The sequence below is a fragment of the Microcaecilia unicolor genome, chromosome 2 (assembly GCF_901765095.1).
Source record: "Microcaecilia unicolor chromosome 2, aMicUni1.1, whole genome shotgun sequence".
In the NCBI taxonomy this organism is placed as follows: domain Eukaryota; kingdom Metazoa; phylum Chordata; class Amphibia; order Gymnophiona; family Siphonopidae; genus Microcaecilia; species Microcaecilia unicolor.
In genome coordinates this window covers 605,189,439-605,208,564 of record NC_044032.1, presented here as the reverse complement: position 1 = coordinate 605,208,564, position 19,126 = coordinate 605,189,439, and the positions used below count along the sequence as shown (strand labels likewise).

Genomic DNA, 19,126 nt, shown 5'->3' with positions numbered 1-19,126 from the left:
CATTATTAATACAATAGGGTGTAAATAAGAAATTGATTTCCATTATACCTGCTGCCCAGAAGACTTGTTTCCTATTTGTGTGCATTATTTCTTTAGCATATCTTGTTACTGTGGATTTCTAGCTGGCCATAAGTTCAGTGCTATCAAGTGTGGAAAAGAAGAAACATATGTCTTTCATCATGTCACCCTCTATAGAAATCTTTCATATAACCCGATCCAGAAAATACAACTGGACCAGTTTGATTACCTAGCTAAGCTGAAATCACTGTAAGCATCTCTTACAATTCTATGATTTTATTCTTGTATGTTTTACTAATTTGCCTCAGAAAATGCAATTACAATATGTTCTTATAAAATTCATAGCTTACTAGAGATGAGTCAAGCTTAATAACACAGAGCGACATTTTAGAAAGAACATCCAAATCTAAATCTAGACGTCCAAGTTGGGGTGTCGGAAGTTTCTCTGGTATCTTAGAACAGGATCTGCCAACGTACAGCCTGTTCTAAAACACACAGTGAAAAGGATATTCATGTATCAGTGATGTGCAGCATGAACATCCATTTTAGGAAATAGATGTTTAAAATATCAATTGTGCAACATAGGAACTTAAACATCTCTATGGCAGCATACAGTATGAGCATCTATGTTATGAAATGGCTATACTCATACCCCAGTCTTCTCTTCTCCATCTCCCTACACCATAACCCTCCCAATCTCTTTCCTTTTGCCTATCATACCTTGTTTACCTACATAAGTACATAAGTAATGCCATACTGGGAAAAGACCAAAGGCCCATCAAGCCCAGCATCCTGTCCCCGACAGCGGCCAATCCAGGTCAAGGACACCTGGCAGTTTCCCAAACGTACAAACATTCTATACATGTTATTCACATAAGGTTCTTAAAACCTTACTATTACTATGTTTATTACAATTTATAATATTCTCCTTACAATACTTTGTAATTCTATTTACTATGTAAGCCGCATTGAACCTGCTATGTGTGGGAAAGTGCGGGGTACAAATGTAATAAATAATAATAATAATAATAATACAGACATTTATGTGCTAAAATGTTAACAGTGGTGTTCCTTGGTCTGCTGCAACCTGGGACGGATCACCACTGCGCACCTCCCCCCCAGGTGCAGCATTGTCCCCCCCCCCCCCCCCAGGTACAGCGTCATCGTCCCTCCCCCCCGGCACATTACCACAAAACACACACACACACCCCGAGTGCATTGCTCTTGCCTCCTGCTGTCAGCTCCGCAGGTTTCCTGCTGCCTCTGCCCCAGAACAGGAAGTAATATCAGAGGGAGCAGGGAACCAGCGAAGCTGACAGCTGCACGGCTGCAGCTGCTCCCTAGAGCTCCCCCTGCAGCGTGCACTCGGGGCAGACTGCCCCAACCGTCCCACCCTTGGTACGCCACTGAACATTAATGGTTATTTCAGTCATTTTAGAAACATAGATATCTATTTCTCTCCAAAGCTGTCACAAAGCCCAGTATCCTTTGCCATTTACACGTTCAGGAAGGGGGGGGAATACCAAACACTGGGGGGTGATGTAAGTGACTTCCCCTAATTCCTCCAGTGTAGTGCTGCTCAATAGGAGCAATTTTCTGAAACCTGGACATCTCAATTAGCAGGTCTAACTCCTGATGTCCATCCTGTGGAGGTAGATGGTCATTCTCCTGATACAGCAAATAACCTCCTGGCTCCGATTTGCATGTGCAATTTAATATAATAACGAGCCAATTAGTGGCAATAATTGGCTTTTTAACAAACAATCATTGGCACTAATTAGATTTAATTGGGACTAATGTGGGTGAGTTTGGGCACAGGTTTCACACCTAAATAAATCAAAGTTACACATGACCCGAAAAAGGGGGCACAGAAATGGGAGGAGATCAGGGGTGTGGTTTTGAGTTACACATGTAATTATAAAATATGGGGGCTCTGCATGTAAATTTAGACATGGGCATTCGCGCCATGTTTTCGTTGGTGCAAATGGCGGTGCTTAGATTTACACGCGATTCCTCCACTTAAGCGTTATTCTATAAGCCACGCTGAACTTTAGGTGCAGCTTATAGAATACCACTTAAGCAGGTTTTTCTCAGTCTCAATTTTGTAGGTGCCATTTATAGAATCTAGCCTTAAATGTCTATTTTTGAGCCTGCCATAGTCCCACCCAAAGCACACCCAGGCTTCACCTCCTTGCCATTTGGGCATTCTTCAGTTTTAGATGTCCATATCACAGCTTTGTAAAATCAGAACTTAGATGTCTATGTGTGATAGATGTCTAAAAGTGCCATTTTATGACATCCAAAAATCGCTTCTAAAATAATCACCATAATGGCTACTCTATTGCAACAGAAATATTTAAACATTGGTTTGGGGACGTACAGCTTGTTTGTTAGTAGGTGGCAGAATCACACTTTTTCACTGTGGTCCTTGCTAAAATAGGGGTCCTTTTACTAAGGTGCACTGAAAAATGGCTTGCAGTAGTGTAGGCACGTGTTTTGGCCGTGCACAGAATCATTTTTCAGCGCACCTGTAAAAAATGCCTTTTTTGGGGGGCCGAAAATGGACGTGCGGCAAAATGAAAATTGGCACGCATCCACTTCGGGTCTGAGATTTGAACCCAGCCTTTGCTGGTTTTCAGGCTGCTGCTCTGTTACACTACTCCTCTTCTCTTTATTATGTAACGATAGGGGTTAGGCTACTTCAAAGAGGGTTGGATTTGATGAATCACTGGCCTTCTTTTAATCTAAGAAATGATTTAAGGGCTGTACAAAGGAGTCTGCTGGAAGTGAGAATTATGGGGGGGTGAACCATACAGTGTGATATTGATCTCTGAGTTTATGCTGAATTACTCGGTATAGTTCAATTTATGTAATTCTTTGTGTTTGTTTGTTATAGCAGCCTAGAGGGCATTGAAATTCCAAATATCCAGAGACGAATGTTCAAAACACTTAGAAATCTATCTCACATGTAAGTTAACCATCCTTTTAACCGCTCACTATTATTTTAAAAGAAGCCTTGTACCCTTTGTGTATGTTTCAGTAATTCAAATTTACATATAGCAAGCAGTAATATTGTTCATTCCATATCATTTAAAAATATTCAGATCAGCATTCAAAACCACTTATGCAGCCAGAATTGAGTGCTGGTCACTTAAGTAGTTTTTGAAGTCGCTGGCACAGACAGCATATAATTTTTGGCCATATATGTTGCTATACTGACAAAAGTAATACATTTAAACTGAGGTGGAATTAAGACACAGTCTGGGGTCAGGGCCTAAAGTTGCACAGAGCACAACAATATTCAGCAGAATTAATAAGGATAACTTTATACAGATATTGAAGCTGTGAACATACAGGTACAATAGGTAAGGGTGAGAGTCATGGATTTGATATACCACCTTTCTGTAGCTTCAACCAGAGCGGTTTATATAAATTATATACAGATACTTTCTCTGTCCCTACTTGGCTCACAATCTAAACCTAGGGCCCTGTTTACTAAGCTGCGTTAAAGGCGCATTAGCGTTTTTAACGCACATTAACCATATATGCGCGTTAACCGTGTACATGCTGTACTAGGCTGCGCATTTGGTTGCTATTCTCTAAACATATTACAAAATATTATAGAAAAATTGGACAGGAATTAGAGAAAAAAATGACTTTTATTATTCACCCACCAGCACAGCATCAGATATCAGTTTCAGGTTGTAACAAACTTACAAAATCTAACATCAGTACCTCTGGTAATTATAAGTAATCAGACTTATTATATAAAGATGAGAAAAAGGAGGAAGGAAAGTTTATTCCTCATACAAAGGTCACAGAACAGAGAGAAAGAAGAGAAAGAAAGAATGAATGAAAGAAAGATTCTTAGCTATAGAGAATTTGTTTTTACGAAGGGGGGAAGCACCCCCTTCGGGAAAAAATAGGCCATGAGACAGATCTGAAACTCTCTTTCCAAGCATGGCTAGTTTTTCAGAGTTTCTTTGTCTGCAGCATGGTTTTATAGGCTGTGGTGAGCATCCACCTCTCCTCTACCCTGGACCAATCATAGGTGCTGCATATGTGCTGGAGACTTGTAATTGGGTCTTTCATATGTGCTGGAGGCTTGCAATTGGTGTCCTTGCCATACCTCTTCTCAGTAAATTACGTTTGTAACAAGTTATACCAGGTAGCTGAGTCTAGCAACAGGAGGCCCCATCAGAGTTTATGACCAGTCAGAAATTCCTTCATGAGGCTGATAGTAAAGAAAGATGGGGGATGAGAAATAGTGCAGCATACCTGAAGTAGAACATTGCAGCTAAACATTATAGACAGTGCCTACAATATCCCTATAGGCGCCTACACAGTTAGTGCACGCGATAATTGTAGGCGCATTAAAAATGTTAATGCGCCTTAGTAAACAGGGCCCTGAGTATCTAAGGCAACGGAGGGTTAAATGACTTATCCAAGATCACAAGGAGCTGCAGTGGGATTTAAACCAGTTTCTACTGGTTCTCAACCCAGTCTATTAACCATTAGGCTACTCTTCCACTCATTCAGAGGACTGCTGAGAGCCCAGGTAAATGTGTGCATCAGTATTTGAGCACTATTGGGACTGAGCCTAGTTTAAAGGCACATAAGCGACTAAGTTGCCCTTACAAAATAAGCATAAAATAGGCACCTTTAGGCTATGTGGCCATTGGTCTCTTCTTTTAATTTTTGCATATTTTATAACATATGTACATTCTTCACAGTTCCAACCCAGCTCTGTCCCTGGTAACACCTACCTACAACACAGATGTGCTTATTGGACCATACTATTTTATAAGATACTTTCTGCATGTAAAACATGATTTTACATTCAACAAATGCTTTATAAAATTACCCCCTATGTGCTGTAAATGAATGACTAAGAGATTAACAGCTGCATTGAGGACACTCAGAAGGGAGGCACAGAATATGCTAATCATGCATCTCCACTATGCATTTTCTAAAAAATGAACTCAAAGTGCTGAATATGAAGTCCCATAACTGGAGCACAAAATAGGAGGATACGGTCAGCACGTATCACAAAAATAATTACATCAATCCTCAGCTAACTTTCTCTCCTTTTCTTTGAGTAGATATTTTAAGAAGTTCCAGTACTGTGGCTATTCGCCTCATGTGCGCCACTGTAAGCCCAACACAGATGGCATTTCATCGCTTGAGAACCTGCTTGCAAGCATCGTGCAGAGAGTGTTTGTCTGGGTTGTATCCATAATCACATGCTTTGGAAACATATTTGTCATCTGCACGAGGCCTTACCTGCGATCAGAGAACAAGCTCCATGCCACATCTATAATTTCGCTCTGCTGTAAGTATCTCCCTGCAAAAAGAGAGCACTTTCAGGGATAGCATTAAATTAAAAGTACCTCATGAAAGACTCCTGAGGAAATTAGAACATCATGGGATAGGAGGTAGTGTCTTATTGTAGATTACAAACTGGTTTAAAGATAGAAAAATCTAAAGATGTATATGTTGAGGTTTATCTCTTTATTTATGAATTAAACTCAAAATATAGAAAAAAGAGATAACAAACCACAGCATCGCCTGCTTGTGATGAAAAAAGACAACTATGTTATTTATTGAGGAAAAAGGCCTCGAGAAGCCCCCAGCCTAAACGTGGCTTCAGGGACTGAACTTCATCATCATTGGCCAAAAAACCTCTTTTATATAGTTAAGTAACTCTATCAATTAAATTTATGTTAATAGACAAGCTATATAAAAGAGGTTTTTTGGCCAATGATGGTTCAGTCCCTGAAGCCACGTTTAGGCTGGGGGCTTCTCGAGGCCTTTTTCCTCAATAAATAACATAGTGGTCTTTTTTCATCAGAAGCAGGCAATGCTGTTGTTTGTTACTTAAAGATAGAAAACACAAGTTTACCTCATTTATTATATTTATGTTTATTCTTGGTTATTTTACTATTGTTATGTTGTTAACAAAATTGTAAGTTTTATGTTAAACTGTACCTGCTGTACACCGTCTTGGGTGAATCTCTATATAAAGAAGGTTAATAAATCCCAATAAATAAATGGTCAGTATTCTCAATGGAGAAGAGTAGATTCCCCAGTCTGTGCTGGGACTGCTGCTTTTTAACGTATTTATAAATTATCTAGATTTGGGAGTAACTAGTGAGGTGATTACATTTGCTGATGACATATAGTTGTGCAAAGTTGAACCGAAAGGTATATGGTGGAATATAAATTTATTGTTAATGTTAAGGACCAGAATTGCCAGCTCCTGCTGTAGGAGATGCCAAGAAAAATAAAACCATCAGGAATGTCATGCCCACAATAGCAACAGAAATCACTATGCTTCAGGAAGAGTACAAATAGAAAAATTAATTCATTTATAAGTGGGGGTAGAAACTACATTTTCATCTCCCTTACTGAGTATTATTTTTGGAAGAGAGTTTGAATATTGTGGTGTGTAGTGTTAAATCTAAAATAGCTAGTAAAAAACTGTAGAAAATAATCTGGCTTAACTGCTACTAAGAAACAAGGATGGACCTTCTGATATTTTGCTTGAAACCAAAAAAGATCTCTTGATCAGAAAGACAATTGGTATATGAGAATCAGAGTATATATTTTCCTAACCCAAAATAGGTGGGAGACATCTTTGAAACAATATTTTTGTACTCTGAGCTACGAGACCTCCATTTTATACCCCATTAAGGGGGTCTTTTACTAACAATTAGCATATGTTATCTTCCACAGGGCCCCTTTTTTCCTATGGGCCCTGCCGCACAATCTTGTGCTAATCATTAGTAAAAGACCCCCTAAATTTGTGTAGCCCAGGTCTCAGGGCCCACAGGGGACCACACATACTGTACTCACAATCCCAATTCACCTGCAGTCGAAATTGGGAGGGGATTAATGGTCCGGAATAGAGATCCAGGATATTGGAAGTTTAAGAGAAATTTACAGGTGTACTTTTTTCTCAGTCTGTGGGCAAGCGTCCTCGCTCTCACACCAAAGACCACTCTTCACTCCGGGAGTTTTATTTAATGCAAGGTAACTTTACTGGAACTTCTGCAACCAGCAGTTACTACTTGCATTGATCAACTGCGCGCTCTTTCATTCTGGTGCTACAGGCGGCTGATCATAAAGCACAGGTAAATGCAGGCACTAGGCCAGTGCTAATGGCCTGTAGCACCCGCATTTACCTCTGATTATCTGCCTATCAGAACTGGAGCTGGGATCAGGTACAGGGCCATGCCTGGGGTCTCTGGTGCCCCCCTGCAGACTATCAGTTGGCGCCCCCCCCCCCCCCCCCCCCCCCCGTGTGGCACAAGATGCAAAGGAAATAGGAGCTGAAAGATGAAGTACATCCTTGTGGGATTGCTGAACAAATAGAGGGTTTACAACCACTTAGCTTTTCGTGCTTTCATGCTCACGAAATTAGTAATTAAATCTTTGATATCTAACTGGGCACATATATCATTCTCAATAGCAATCATGGCAAGGCTTACAAGCCTTTCTTGCGAAATACTTGATCGCAAATAATCCTATATAATAATTCTCACCTCCAACAGGATGTGCCTGGGACCGTGCCTCCCTCAGAGGTGGTCTGCTAGGCAGGCACGCACCGACGTCAGTGACGTCAGTGACAGCTGATACCAAAGCAAGGGGAGGAGTAGGGAAACACATGGAGTGTGTTTCCCTACTCCTCCCCCTGTTACAGCCCACTGCACCCCCCTTCTGCGACCCAGTTGACCCCGCTTCTCGGCGAAAACCGTCCCCCACCGCCCTCCAGTACCTGTGCTGACGGGGGACCCCAACCCCCGTCAGCCGAAGTCAGCCTTCGCGCCGTTGCTTCTTCAATTATCTTCGGTTCAAGTTCCTCTGCGTGCATCTGACGTCAGACGCCAGACGCACGCAGAGCAACTTGGACACAAAATCATTGAAGAAGCAACGCCTCGAAGGCCAGCACAGGACTTCTGCTGACGGGGGTTGGGGTCCCCCATCAGCACAGGTACTGGACGGCGGTGGGGGACGGTTTTTGCTGAGAAGGGGGGGTCGACTGGGTCGCGGAAAGGGGGGGGTGAAAATGGAGGGACGGCAGAGTCTGGAACAGCGAGGGAGGGAGGGTGGAGGATGGCCTTCCTAGCGCCCGTTTCCTTTCCTTTTGAAACAGGCATTTTTTACTAATTTTTTATGATTTTTAACCGTGAAAATGATCGCTCACCACTTGCCACACTGACAGGAATTGTCAGCAATATTCTTAGAAACAAATTGCTATACATTGCAAAATAAGATAGCGGATGTAAATTCTCGAAGTGGACATATTCCAAACACTAAAATGAAAATAAAATGATTTTTCTCTACCTTTGTTGTCTGGTGACTTTCTTTTTCTGATCATTGATAAGTCTCTGACTCTAAAGTTTAGCAATTTCATTAAAGCAAAATATATTTTCACATATCATAGACTCTTCCTATCCAAGGGGAATCTTTTATATAAAAATAAACACCAAAAAAAAACAATCAGATTTTCACTTACCAGCTCTTCTACACTACACGTCAGCTAAACTTCCTCTTTTGAAATTACTGTTGGAACCACCAGCCAATGAAATGGCTTTTAGCTGTAGCTATCCGGTTACCTGATAATTATGCACACATCATTGCAGACATGCCCTCCTCTGGGTGTACAAGCTCAGAAAAAAAACTTTGAACCACTTACAGATTTTAACAATTACACTATTTAGTTTTTATTTCTCCCCAGTCTCACTTGCACACCTCCCTCCAAACCTGGCTGTTCTCTTTAATTTGAATGTTGTTCAAACTCACCCTGAATGAGGAGTTCTTCCCACACCAAAGACATATATAGCACTGGTTGTATTCTTGCAAACAACTTCAGCAGAGCCTGCCTGCCTCAGTGAGCACTGCTGGTCGAAGAGAGGAGGGCAGGGGAGAGAGGAGAATCACAGCTTCAGGTAAAACATTTTGCAAGTGAGCTGACCTCTGGAAAAAGGTGCCGGTAGGTGCCCTCCAGAGGTCAGCGCCCCCCTGCGGTGCTTACCCTGCTTACCGTGTTGGCACAGCCCTGATCAGGTACCATGAATTTTCACTCACAGATACCCAAATATATCCCATTTCCTCTCCTAATTCACTGAAGCTAGTCACTGTGTTGCCAGTCCTCTGAGGAGCAAGTGTACCATGTCTCTACCAAAGCACTACAGTCATGACCCATAAATCTGGCCACTGTTACATGATGATTGGGTCTGTCTCCCTCCAAGGACTTTGAGATCTGTCTCCATAGCATCCCCAGCCCTGTCTACTTCTGGGAGTACATTTTAAACTAATCGGAGAAAATATTTGTCCCAGTATGGCAATGCTCAAGTTCTTATATACTTATGACCTCAACAGGGCATCAAATCCCGGTTCTGCACAGCAACTGATTCTGAAATATGCAAAGAGAAAGAATCAGCAGATTTACGTCTGAGGCTAACGCCTAAACAATACTTGATTGTTTACTGGCCTTGATCTGATTGAAAAGACTGAAAAGAAACCAGCATTGCTATTTGTCTTTGTCATTTGAGGTCTTACCATATAATTGTTCTTGAATCAGCAGTTTATTATCTGTCTGGTGGGATATGTTTTATTAACTGGCTTGATGATTATCTAGATTTAGTTTGAATTAGCTTGGGGATATACACAACATTCATATTAATCTATTATCTTAATTTCCACAGCTTCTAATGTTTTGTAATTAATAATTGTAATTTGCCATCATATAAAACTGAGTTGAGAAATAATCATATTATATTTTAAGATTTTATGCCATGTTCTCCCTTAGATTAACTGTGCTTATACTTTTATTCAATGATTTTTTCTTTTTTGATGAGGTGGAATTAATTTGGTAACAGCAATAATATATAACAAGAATAATTTTTTAAAAAGACACTTTGCATGTAGCTCACTGGCGAAAACTCTCACCCCCTCCAGGTGCAGACTGTCTAATGGGAGTATACTTGTTGGTCATTGGCTATTATGACCTGAAGTACCGTGGGGAATACAACAAGCATGCACAGTCATGGATGGACAGCACCCAATGCCAGCTGGTTGGAGCTCTAGCCATACTGTCCACTGAAGTATCTGTATTGCTACTGACCTATCTAACTCTGGAAAAATACATCTGCATAGTCTACCCTTTCAGGTGCTGGAAGCCAGGGAAATACCGGACGGTAGCCATTTTGATTCTTATCTGGATTATCGGCTTCGTGGTGGCTTTTATCCCGCTGAGCAATGAGGAGTTTTTTCAGAACTACTATGGGACCAATGGTGTCTGCTTCCCTTTGCACTCCGAGCAATCAGAAAGCACGGCGGCACAAATTTATTCTGTCTTTATTTTCCTGGGTAAGAACTCTGCTTTCTTCTATTTTAAGATGTAAGTGGCACAAACAAGGAAGCTGGAGGTTAATACAGGTGTCTGTACTAGCCATAGCAGGCAGCCTTGTGGTTGCCAGTGAGTCCCAACTCCCAACACCTCAAATTTTGAAGAAGCTCCTTCATTGTGTCCAGGGAGAGGCAATCTGTATTGTTTGACGCCTTCAATCATTCTGAAACGTAGGTACCCACTAGCAAACCTGTGTTTATGAAGTAAAAAAACACCCAACAAAATGTGGTACAGTTAAAGCAACTAAAATGGTTTAGATGTGAATAGATGGAAAAACAGTCCTGCTTTGATGAACAGGAGTTTGTAGTATTTGCATTCTTATTGTTATTCATTTCCTTTCATTGCCAATGCTACTTAGGTATCCCAGAAGCTTTTTGTAAGGTTTCCAGGTATTACACAGCCCACCTAATCAATCCATAAAGATGCCCTAAGCATCTGTTTAGACTTACTGCTTAAATGTTGGGATTGCTCTGTCCTGTTTCCTTAACTGTCAGTTTTATCTAAAATAGGAGAGCTCAACTGGAACCTGTACTATAACCCTTCCACTAACAAATGGGGAAAGCAAGCAGGGCAAAGCTCATCAATTCATTCCAACCCCTCTGCATTTATGTGTATCTCGTTTTGTTATTTTTAGCTATTTTGTTTGTGGGGGGGGAAGGGGGGTGCGCATTCATGTTTGTAAGTTTGTGCATGCCTTTTTGGTATGTCTGTGATCGGGACGGGAGATGGAGAGCAGTTTGAAAAGGGCAATTCCTTAATCACTAAGGGGTCCTTTTACTAAGGTATGCTGAAAAATGGGCTGCGCTAGTGTAGGAGTGTGTTTTGGGTGAGGGCATATCCATTTTTCAGCGCGCCTGTAAAAAAAGGCCTTTTTAAAATTTTTGCTGAAAATGGACATGCGGCAAAATAAAAATTGGTGCGCGTCCGTTTTGGGTCTGAGACCTTACCACCACCCATTGACTTAGCAGTAAGGTCTCACGCGGTAACCATGTGGTAATCATCTACGCGCATAGAATGACGATTATCGCCTGGTTACTGCCGCGCACAGGAAAATAACATTTATTTTCCGGTTCACGTAGTGGACACATGTAAAAAACAAAATTACCACTTGGGCCACATGGTAGCTGGGCAGTAACTCCAAATTGACGAGTGTAGGACACGTGTATGCGCCTATGCAGCTTAGTAAAAGGGCACTTATGTTACATTGAGTGTGTGTGTGTGTGTGTGTGTGCGTGCGTGCTATAGCTGTTGGAACTGGTTCTCCCATAGAAATGTATTGGGGCATTTTTGGGAGGGGAAGGGGGGTTCATTTTCCTTCTGCTCTCCCACAACATGCAGAAACTTTGTACAGAACAGAAATGTCACCCAACTCACATCCTCCCTTCCTGTAACTAGAGCAGCCTTTCAGTGCTTCACACACAGTGCCATGCCATTGCATGATCCCACCCACAGCCTCTGCTGCTAGCTTAACAGTGGAAACAGGCAGGGCAGGCTGGCTTACACAGCAGGGAGAATTAGAGTACCGCGTGCAGAGGTTTTAAACTTGGAAACATGTTCACACGTTAGCTATCTTTGTACCTTCTGGACATTAGTGCACACATCTGTTGGAAGCCTGAAAAAAACACACAGCAAAAAAGGAAAAGCAACATTATAGGTAAAGTCCAAGCAGAAGAAAGTATGAATGTACAAATCACTTTTCAATCCAACCACAGAGACGTAGGTAATGCTGAAAATATGTTTATTGATGAATGTGAGAAAATATGCAAGCGGACTTGACACCGATCTCTGTTTTGGAGCACAGCGCCTGCTTCAGGAGTCATGTATCTTGTTCATGAAAATAAGCACCACTAGGGTGCAATGGCAGCAAAAATGTCCTGTCACGGATCTCGTAAATTGGTTTTTTTTTCCCCACGCAATTCAATGTTGATCGCTAGTGGTGGTTTTTTCATCAACTGTGATAAAGCAAGTTTTGAACATGATACATGACTCCTGAAGCAGGCGCTGTGCGCCGAAACATAAGTCCGTGTCAAATCTGCTTGCATATTGTCTGACATTCATCAATAAACATATTTTCAGCACTACTTACGTCTCTGTGGTTGGATTGGAAGGCTATTGGGCTCATTTTCGAAAGAGAAGGGCACCCATCTTTCGACACAAATCGGGAGATGGGCGCCCTCAACTGGTTTCTGTCGCAGGGACAACCAAAGTTCCTGGGAGCATGTCAGAAGCATAGCGAAGGTGGGACTGACGAGTGCTTAACACATAGGCGTCCTCGGCCGATAATGGAAAAAAGAAGGGCGTCCCTGACCAGCACTTGGGCGACTTTACTTGGTCCATTTTTCTTACGACCAAGCCTCAAAAAGGTGCCCAAACTGACCAGATGGCCACTGGAGGGAATCGGGAATGACCACACCTTACTCCCCCAGTGGTCACTAACCCCCTCCCACCCTAAAAAAAAACTTTAAAAATATTTTTTGCCAGCCTCAAATGTCATACCAAGCTCCCTGACAGCAGAATGCAGGTCCCTGGAGCAGTTTTAGTGGGTGCAGTGCACTTCAGGCAGGCGGACCCAGGCCCATCCCCCCCTACCTGTTACACTTGTGGTGGTAAATGTGAGCCCTTCAAAACCCAGCAGAAACCCACTGTACCTACATGTAGGTGCCCCCTTCACCCCTTAGGGCTATGGTAGTGTTGTACAGTTCTGGGTAGTGGGTTTGGGGGGGGCTCAGCACACAAGGTAAGGGAGCTATGCACCTGGGAGCAATTTCTGAAGTCCACTGCAGTGCCCCCTAGGGTGCCCAGTTGGTGTCCTGGCATGTCAGGGGGACCAGTGCACTACGAATGCTGGCTCCTCCCACGACCAAAGGACTTGCATTTGGTCGTTTCTGAGATGGGCGTCCTCGATTTCAATTATCTCCGAAAGCCAGGGACGACCATCACTAAGGACGACCATCTGTAAGGTCGACCTAAATGTTGAGATTTGGGCGTCCCCAACCGTATTATCAAAACGAAAGATGGCCGCCCATCTTGTTTTTTGATAATATGGGTTTCCCCACCCCTTCACCTCTGGAAAACTTGGGCGCCCTGTTCGATTATGCCCTTCTATTTGTGCATCCCTACTTTCTCCTGCTTGAAGACTGAAAAAAGCCAGAGTTGTCAATTTTAAACTCCTGAGTCCTGAGCACATCTCACAGGGTCCCCCTCAACATATGGGCTCAAAGTTGCTTTTGGAGGGTGGGGAGCATTTGCCAGGGGTAGTTTTGATGAGTGGGAGAGTTTTGGGGGTGGGGCAGATGTAGTTCACGGTAGTTGTAGGGGTAGTTCTTGGGGTGGGAGCACTTCAGGATGTAGTTTTGGGAGGTGGGGCAGTTTTGAGGCAATAGGGCAGTTACGAGGAGCACTTTTAGGAGATCAGGGCAGTTTGGGGGTAGTACTACAGTTTCAGGGAGTAGTTTTGAGGAGTGTAGGCTATTTGCAGGATAGTGGGGCAGTTGTGGGCTCATAGTTTTGGGTGTGAGTGCAGTTTGGGGGTTCTTGGAGAATTACAAGGGAGAGGTAGTTTGGGGAGGTTTGAGAACCAGTTGGGGTATTAGGGTTTGGGGCAGTTTGGGGGACGGGAAGACTAAAGAATGGGAACAGGAAGTTTGAAAAAGCAGTTCCCTAACTGCTGTATTTCATTTTAGTTTAGTTTCAAAATGCTGCAAAAGCTGGAACTGCTTCTCCCATAGAAAATAGATTTAACCTTTTTGGGTGGAAGCTTACTTCTCTGGAACCCTGGGCCCATTTTTAAACTCAATTTTTCTTTTTTAACGAGTTTTCCACATGACACGTTTCATCCCATTCTGTTACATTTTTGGAGAGTTATTTTGCCCCCACACAAACAGATGGACAGGCAGACATTCTTGACCACTTCTATATAGTTTTTTCCACCTTCTATTGAATTGGAAAGAATAAGAAGTGCAGCAGATACTGTGGGATTAAAAAAAAAAGTTTGAAAAGTGAGAGACTGGATGACAATAGGGTGGGAGGATAGGAGGAGGTGACTAGGTGAGGACAAGATGGAGGAATTGAGAGAAATGGAGGGAGCTGTTAGCTGTATATCTGTGCCAGAGCCCTACAGTGATATGTTAAGGGCTCGATTTATTAAGCATAGTACTGTAATCTAAGGGAATGCAGCAGTACCGTAGCCAAGTAAGGGCATGGGGGAAGCAGAGAGCCGACTGCCGACAGTGCCAACTCGTATTTTAAATGTGACAGATTGTGTGAAAAATAGGCGCCGACGCCATCGGAAGTCTGTTTAGGGGAGCAGCCGCTCCCCTGGTGACCCACCTAGCTATGCCTCTGGGATTTAGGACAAGAATGTTTGTTTCTTTTAGTTTCCCATGACATTTATGGAACGTTTCATTTCATTCAGGGTTTTGTTTTTCATGTTGAGGGCAATATTGTTAATAGTGTGCACTCCTGTGCATTAATGTGCACTATTGTTCAATAGTGCACCTACTGATAGTGTACATTGTTCAGTAGTGTGCACTATTGAGTAATAGGACATAGTATTGAATAGTGCACACCCAGATTCTAAATATAGCACCTATATTTGGGTACAGATTCAAGATCTGACTGCAAATTAATGAGTTAATGAGCACAATCAATTAGTTATGTTAGTTGTCACTAATGGGACTTAGGCATGGCTCTGCCTACATGCTATTCTATAATTCTGCACACCCAAAGTGTCTCATGTGTAACCCAAAAGGGGACAAGGCCATGGGAGGGGCATTCCAAAAATGTTAGCGTAGTGCTATAGAATACCAGGGTTATGCCCCCAACTTGTGTGCCAGGATTTACACCAGGTTTCAGCAGGCGTTAAGTCCTTGGGCCCAAAGTTGGATGTGGAAATCTATGCTAAGCACTATTCTATAAATTATAATTTACAAATCCATCTATACAGCTGGATTTAGTTATCTGGGTTCTAAATGGTGGAATTCATTTCCCAAGGACACAAGAAACATTACAAACTACCTTCACTTCAGAAAATAATTAAAAACCTACCTTTTCAAGAAATATTATGGTTAATTATACGTGTTACTGATGTTCTGTACTGCTTTGTAATGGTAAAACATTACTGTAATTTCTCCTATTAACTGTAAGCCACATTGAACCAAAACTTGTTTTGGGATAATTGTGGGATATAAGAATAAGTAAATAAATAAATAAATGGTGCTTGGCCCTGAGCACCCTTTACAGAATAGCGCTTGGCATGGATTTTTCTTGGCACCTAATTTGAAGTAATGAACAAAAAAAGTGCGGACAGGGTGAAGAGGAAATCAGGAAGTCTTTAATAATAGCTTCAAAACGACCCTACGCAGCCGTGTTTTCGGCATCAAAACCTGCATCAGGGGTCAAATAAATCTTATGTATTAAAGCTGGTGGATAAACCAAGAGAAATATGGCTATGTGGCTTCCTTATGTTGAAGAAACAAGACTCAGCTGTAGAACGCCTTAGTCATTGACGAGTATTGCCACTACGGCGTTCTACAGCTGAGATTTATTTGACCTCTGATGCAGGCTTCGATGCCGAAACACGGCCGTGTCAGGTCGTTTTGAAGCTATTGTTAAAGACTTCCTGATTTCCTCTTCAACCTATCATCACTTTTTTTGTTCATTGCTTTTGATATACGTGAGGTTTTTCCTCCTTTTTTTTTTTGTTTACCTAATTTTAAGTGCCATTTACTGAATCTGGCACTATTTGAGCAACAGTCTGCACTATTGACAAAATGTGGTTGACATTTCCTAGGTCATTTTAAACTAATGAACATCTCTACTACAGACCAGGCCCCAAAGCCTTAGTACATCTCTGAGGGAATCTCCCTTCCCTACTTTGCTTTTCAACCTTGATGGGCACAACAGGAAGTTAGAGCATTTTCACCCCATACTTCCTGTTGTGCCCATCAAGGTTTGTTTTTCTGGCTCCCTCATTCAAGGAAAAATTTTCAAGACCCAGTCTAACCACATCATCACATTCTATGTGTTTCTTTACACAGGTGTAAACTTGGCAGCTTTTATCATCATTGTGTTTTCGTACAGCAGTATGTTTTACAGTATCTACCGGACTGCCATCACAGCAACAGCAATCCAGAACCATATTAAAAAGGAAATGACCCTGGCCAAGCGCTTCTTCTGCATTGTGTTCACCGATGCACTCTGCTGGATACCCATCTTTATACTGAAACTACTCTCTCTGCTTCAAGTGGAAATACCAGGTGTGCTCCTCCCACCCCTTTCCCCACAAAATATGTACCTTTCATTATCAGCGTTATAGTTCTGTAAAACAACAAAAAAATCCTCTCAAATTTTAAAGCCACAACCCATCCTTACCAGATTCTTCCAATCAATGATTTGCTTTACTACTGGAACAACACTGGTACAGTCATGAAATAAGGGGCTTTTTATAGGCATCCGTTCTCTAACAACCTACCACCGCTGTGCTGTCCCAGCAGGCAAGAGCATAAATGACCCTAATAGCTTCACCTACTTTGACAGAGGTGGTACCTATGCACCAAACTCAGCTCTTACCACCTGCCATTGGCACAGCAGCCAGCGCTGTGGGTGCCAGTGGGTGTTAAGCACCTGCAATAATGAGCAATTTTCTTCATTGTGTCCAGGGAAAGGTAATTTGAAATGTTGGTGCTTATGGCCACTGGCCCACAGCTTACAGGGGACTAAAGTTGCCACATGGCCTGGTGCTATTGCACCTTAAAGGTTTGTGAAAATATTTCAGTTTGAATTTGTCACCAACCAAAATGGAGTGATTTGAAACTGGATTCATCAATCAAATGGCTGCATACGTAACATTTGTTCTCCAGTTGGTTGGGCTTTGTTGCTCACTGCAGAGCTACAACTAAAGAATTATTACAAGTAGCATTTTGTTTAACATTGGAGAGGTTAATATTTAAAGGATTTGTGCTCCCTAACTTTGGGGTCCCTTTACTAAGCTGCAGCAAAAGGTGGCCTTAGTGCACCCTTATACAGGACTTTCCCACATGCTAAGGCCATTTATACTGCAGCCGTAAAATGGGTGCTGTTCTGTTTTTTATATTAATAACCATGTGCTTATGTTAACTACAATGTAATTGAGGAAGAGAATCCCGAATATAAATCAAATCCACAAAAGAAAAAAGATTTTCATATAATCAATACTGTATAGAAAAATGTAATAAGGAGGAAAAAGCCTCAAGAAGCTCCCAGCTAAATGCTAGAAGAGAAGGACTTCTTCATCATTGTTTTTTTGCCAATGATGAAGTACTGCTCTTCCACCATGTAGCTGGGAGCTTCTTGAGGCTTTTTCCTCCTTATTACATTTTTCTATTGCTTACAGTATTGATTATAGGAGAATCTTCTTTTCATGGGCTAATGATGCCATTAAGGCACAGCCATTTTTAGAAATTACTATGTAAGCACTTACCGTCACCTATTTTGTAGGTGGTAGGGGCTCACATGGTATCCCTGCGCTAACCAGTGGAACCCTGGTCCCAGTAGAAACGGTTTGGTATTGGCTATGCTCTTTGGGGTATGTACCCAGATAGGATCCACTTATATATATGTCAGGTGGGCATGAGACAAGGGGGTCTCGTCTCAGTCTTCCTGATGTCACACTCCAAAAAATCCACTCACACACCTGCTTTTATGAAAAAAAATTCTAACTTTACTGGGTAGGGGAAAAATCCATAAACAATCTTTAACAAAACAAACAGATTGTAACTCATAAACAAGAAACAGTCTAATAAATCCACTAAGATAAAACACTGTCACTCCCCGAATGTGGTGGGTTCAATCCCTTCTTGCTTTGTAGAACAATCCGGGACTGGCTTCCTCCTCACTGGTCCAAATCCTGCTGGGCGCTTCTCCAGCTGCCAGACTTGTTTACTGACCGGACCTTCTTCGTCCATCCACTCTTTGATGTGCAGTTCTCCTCATCCACCTCCTTCACCAGCAGGGTGCTCCCCTGCCCAGTTCTTCGGATTCTTGATCCCTCCTCCCAGAAGGCCAGTTTTCCACTTCTGATCACCCCTGCTACTGGGAAGAAAACACTCCAACTGTGCTCTCGCAGCCCCCAATTCTTTTGCCAAGACAAGATACCCCCTCAGTTCCTCGGGTCTTAGCAGGGATTCAGGCTACTAAAGGCCCCACGTAGGTGTGAGCTAACATTTTTATTACTCAGACCCCACCCAAATTTAGTAATGCATGGCAATCATCTCTCCCCATAACAATCTTTTACTGAAGGAAGAACTAGATTTAAAGAATAATGACTACGAGTAGGTCCCATGCAGAGACCTGTATGGGAATGGGGCTCGTGGGAATCCCCTCTGGGGCTGCAGGGTTCCCGTGGGGACTGAAGCAGTTCCTGTGGGGTTCCCGTGGGGACGGAAGCAGTTCCTGAGGGGTTCCCATGGAAGTGTAAGCTGCATCTGTGCCAGCCTCTCATCTACCAAGCACCAAGGTCTTTGACTGCCATCTCCTCTTCCTCCTCCTTACTTTAACAGCGCAGATGTGGAAAGTCTTCCATTAAGCAGGTGGTAGAGATACAAGTGGTGATGGAATTCGAAAAGGCATGGGATGAACACAGAGGATCTGTAATTAGAAATAGAAGTTATAAAAAACCTAAACTTAAATAGCTGCATGTGTGTGAATGTTGAAAAG

At 42.4% G+C, this 19,126-nt stretch overlaps 1 protein-coding gene across 1 annotated transcript in view; it reads left to right on the top strand.

The window, feature by feature from the left end:
* The window catches only part of RXFP1 (relaxin family peptide receptor 1), a 116,646-nt gene that overhangs the window by 84,190 nt on the left and 13,330 nt on the right, over positions 1 to 19,126 (top strand). The window contains exons 13-17 of the mRNA XM_030192229.1: positions 196 to 267; positions 2,915 to 2,986; positions 5,121 to 5,350; positions 9,982 to 10,392; positions 16,471 to 16,689. Of these exons, the coding sequence (XP_030048089.1) occupies positions 196 to 267; positions 2,915 to 2,986; positions 5,121 to 5,350; positions 9,982 to 10,392; positions 16,471 to 16,689 (1,004 nt within the window). The remainder of the gene's footprint in view (positions 1 to 195; positions 268 to 2,914; positions 2,987 to 5,120; positions 5,351 to 9,981; positions 10,393 to 16,470; positions 16,690 to 19,126) is intronic.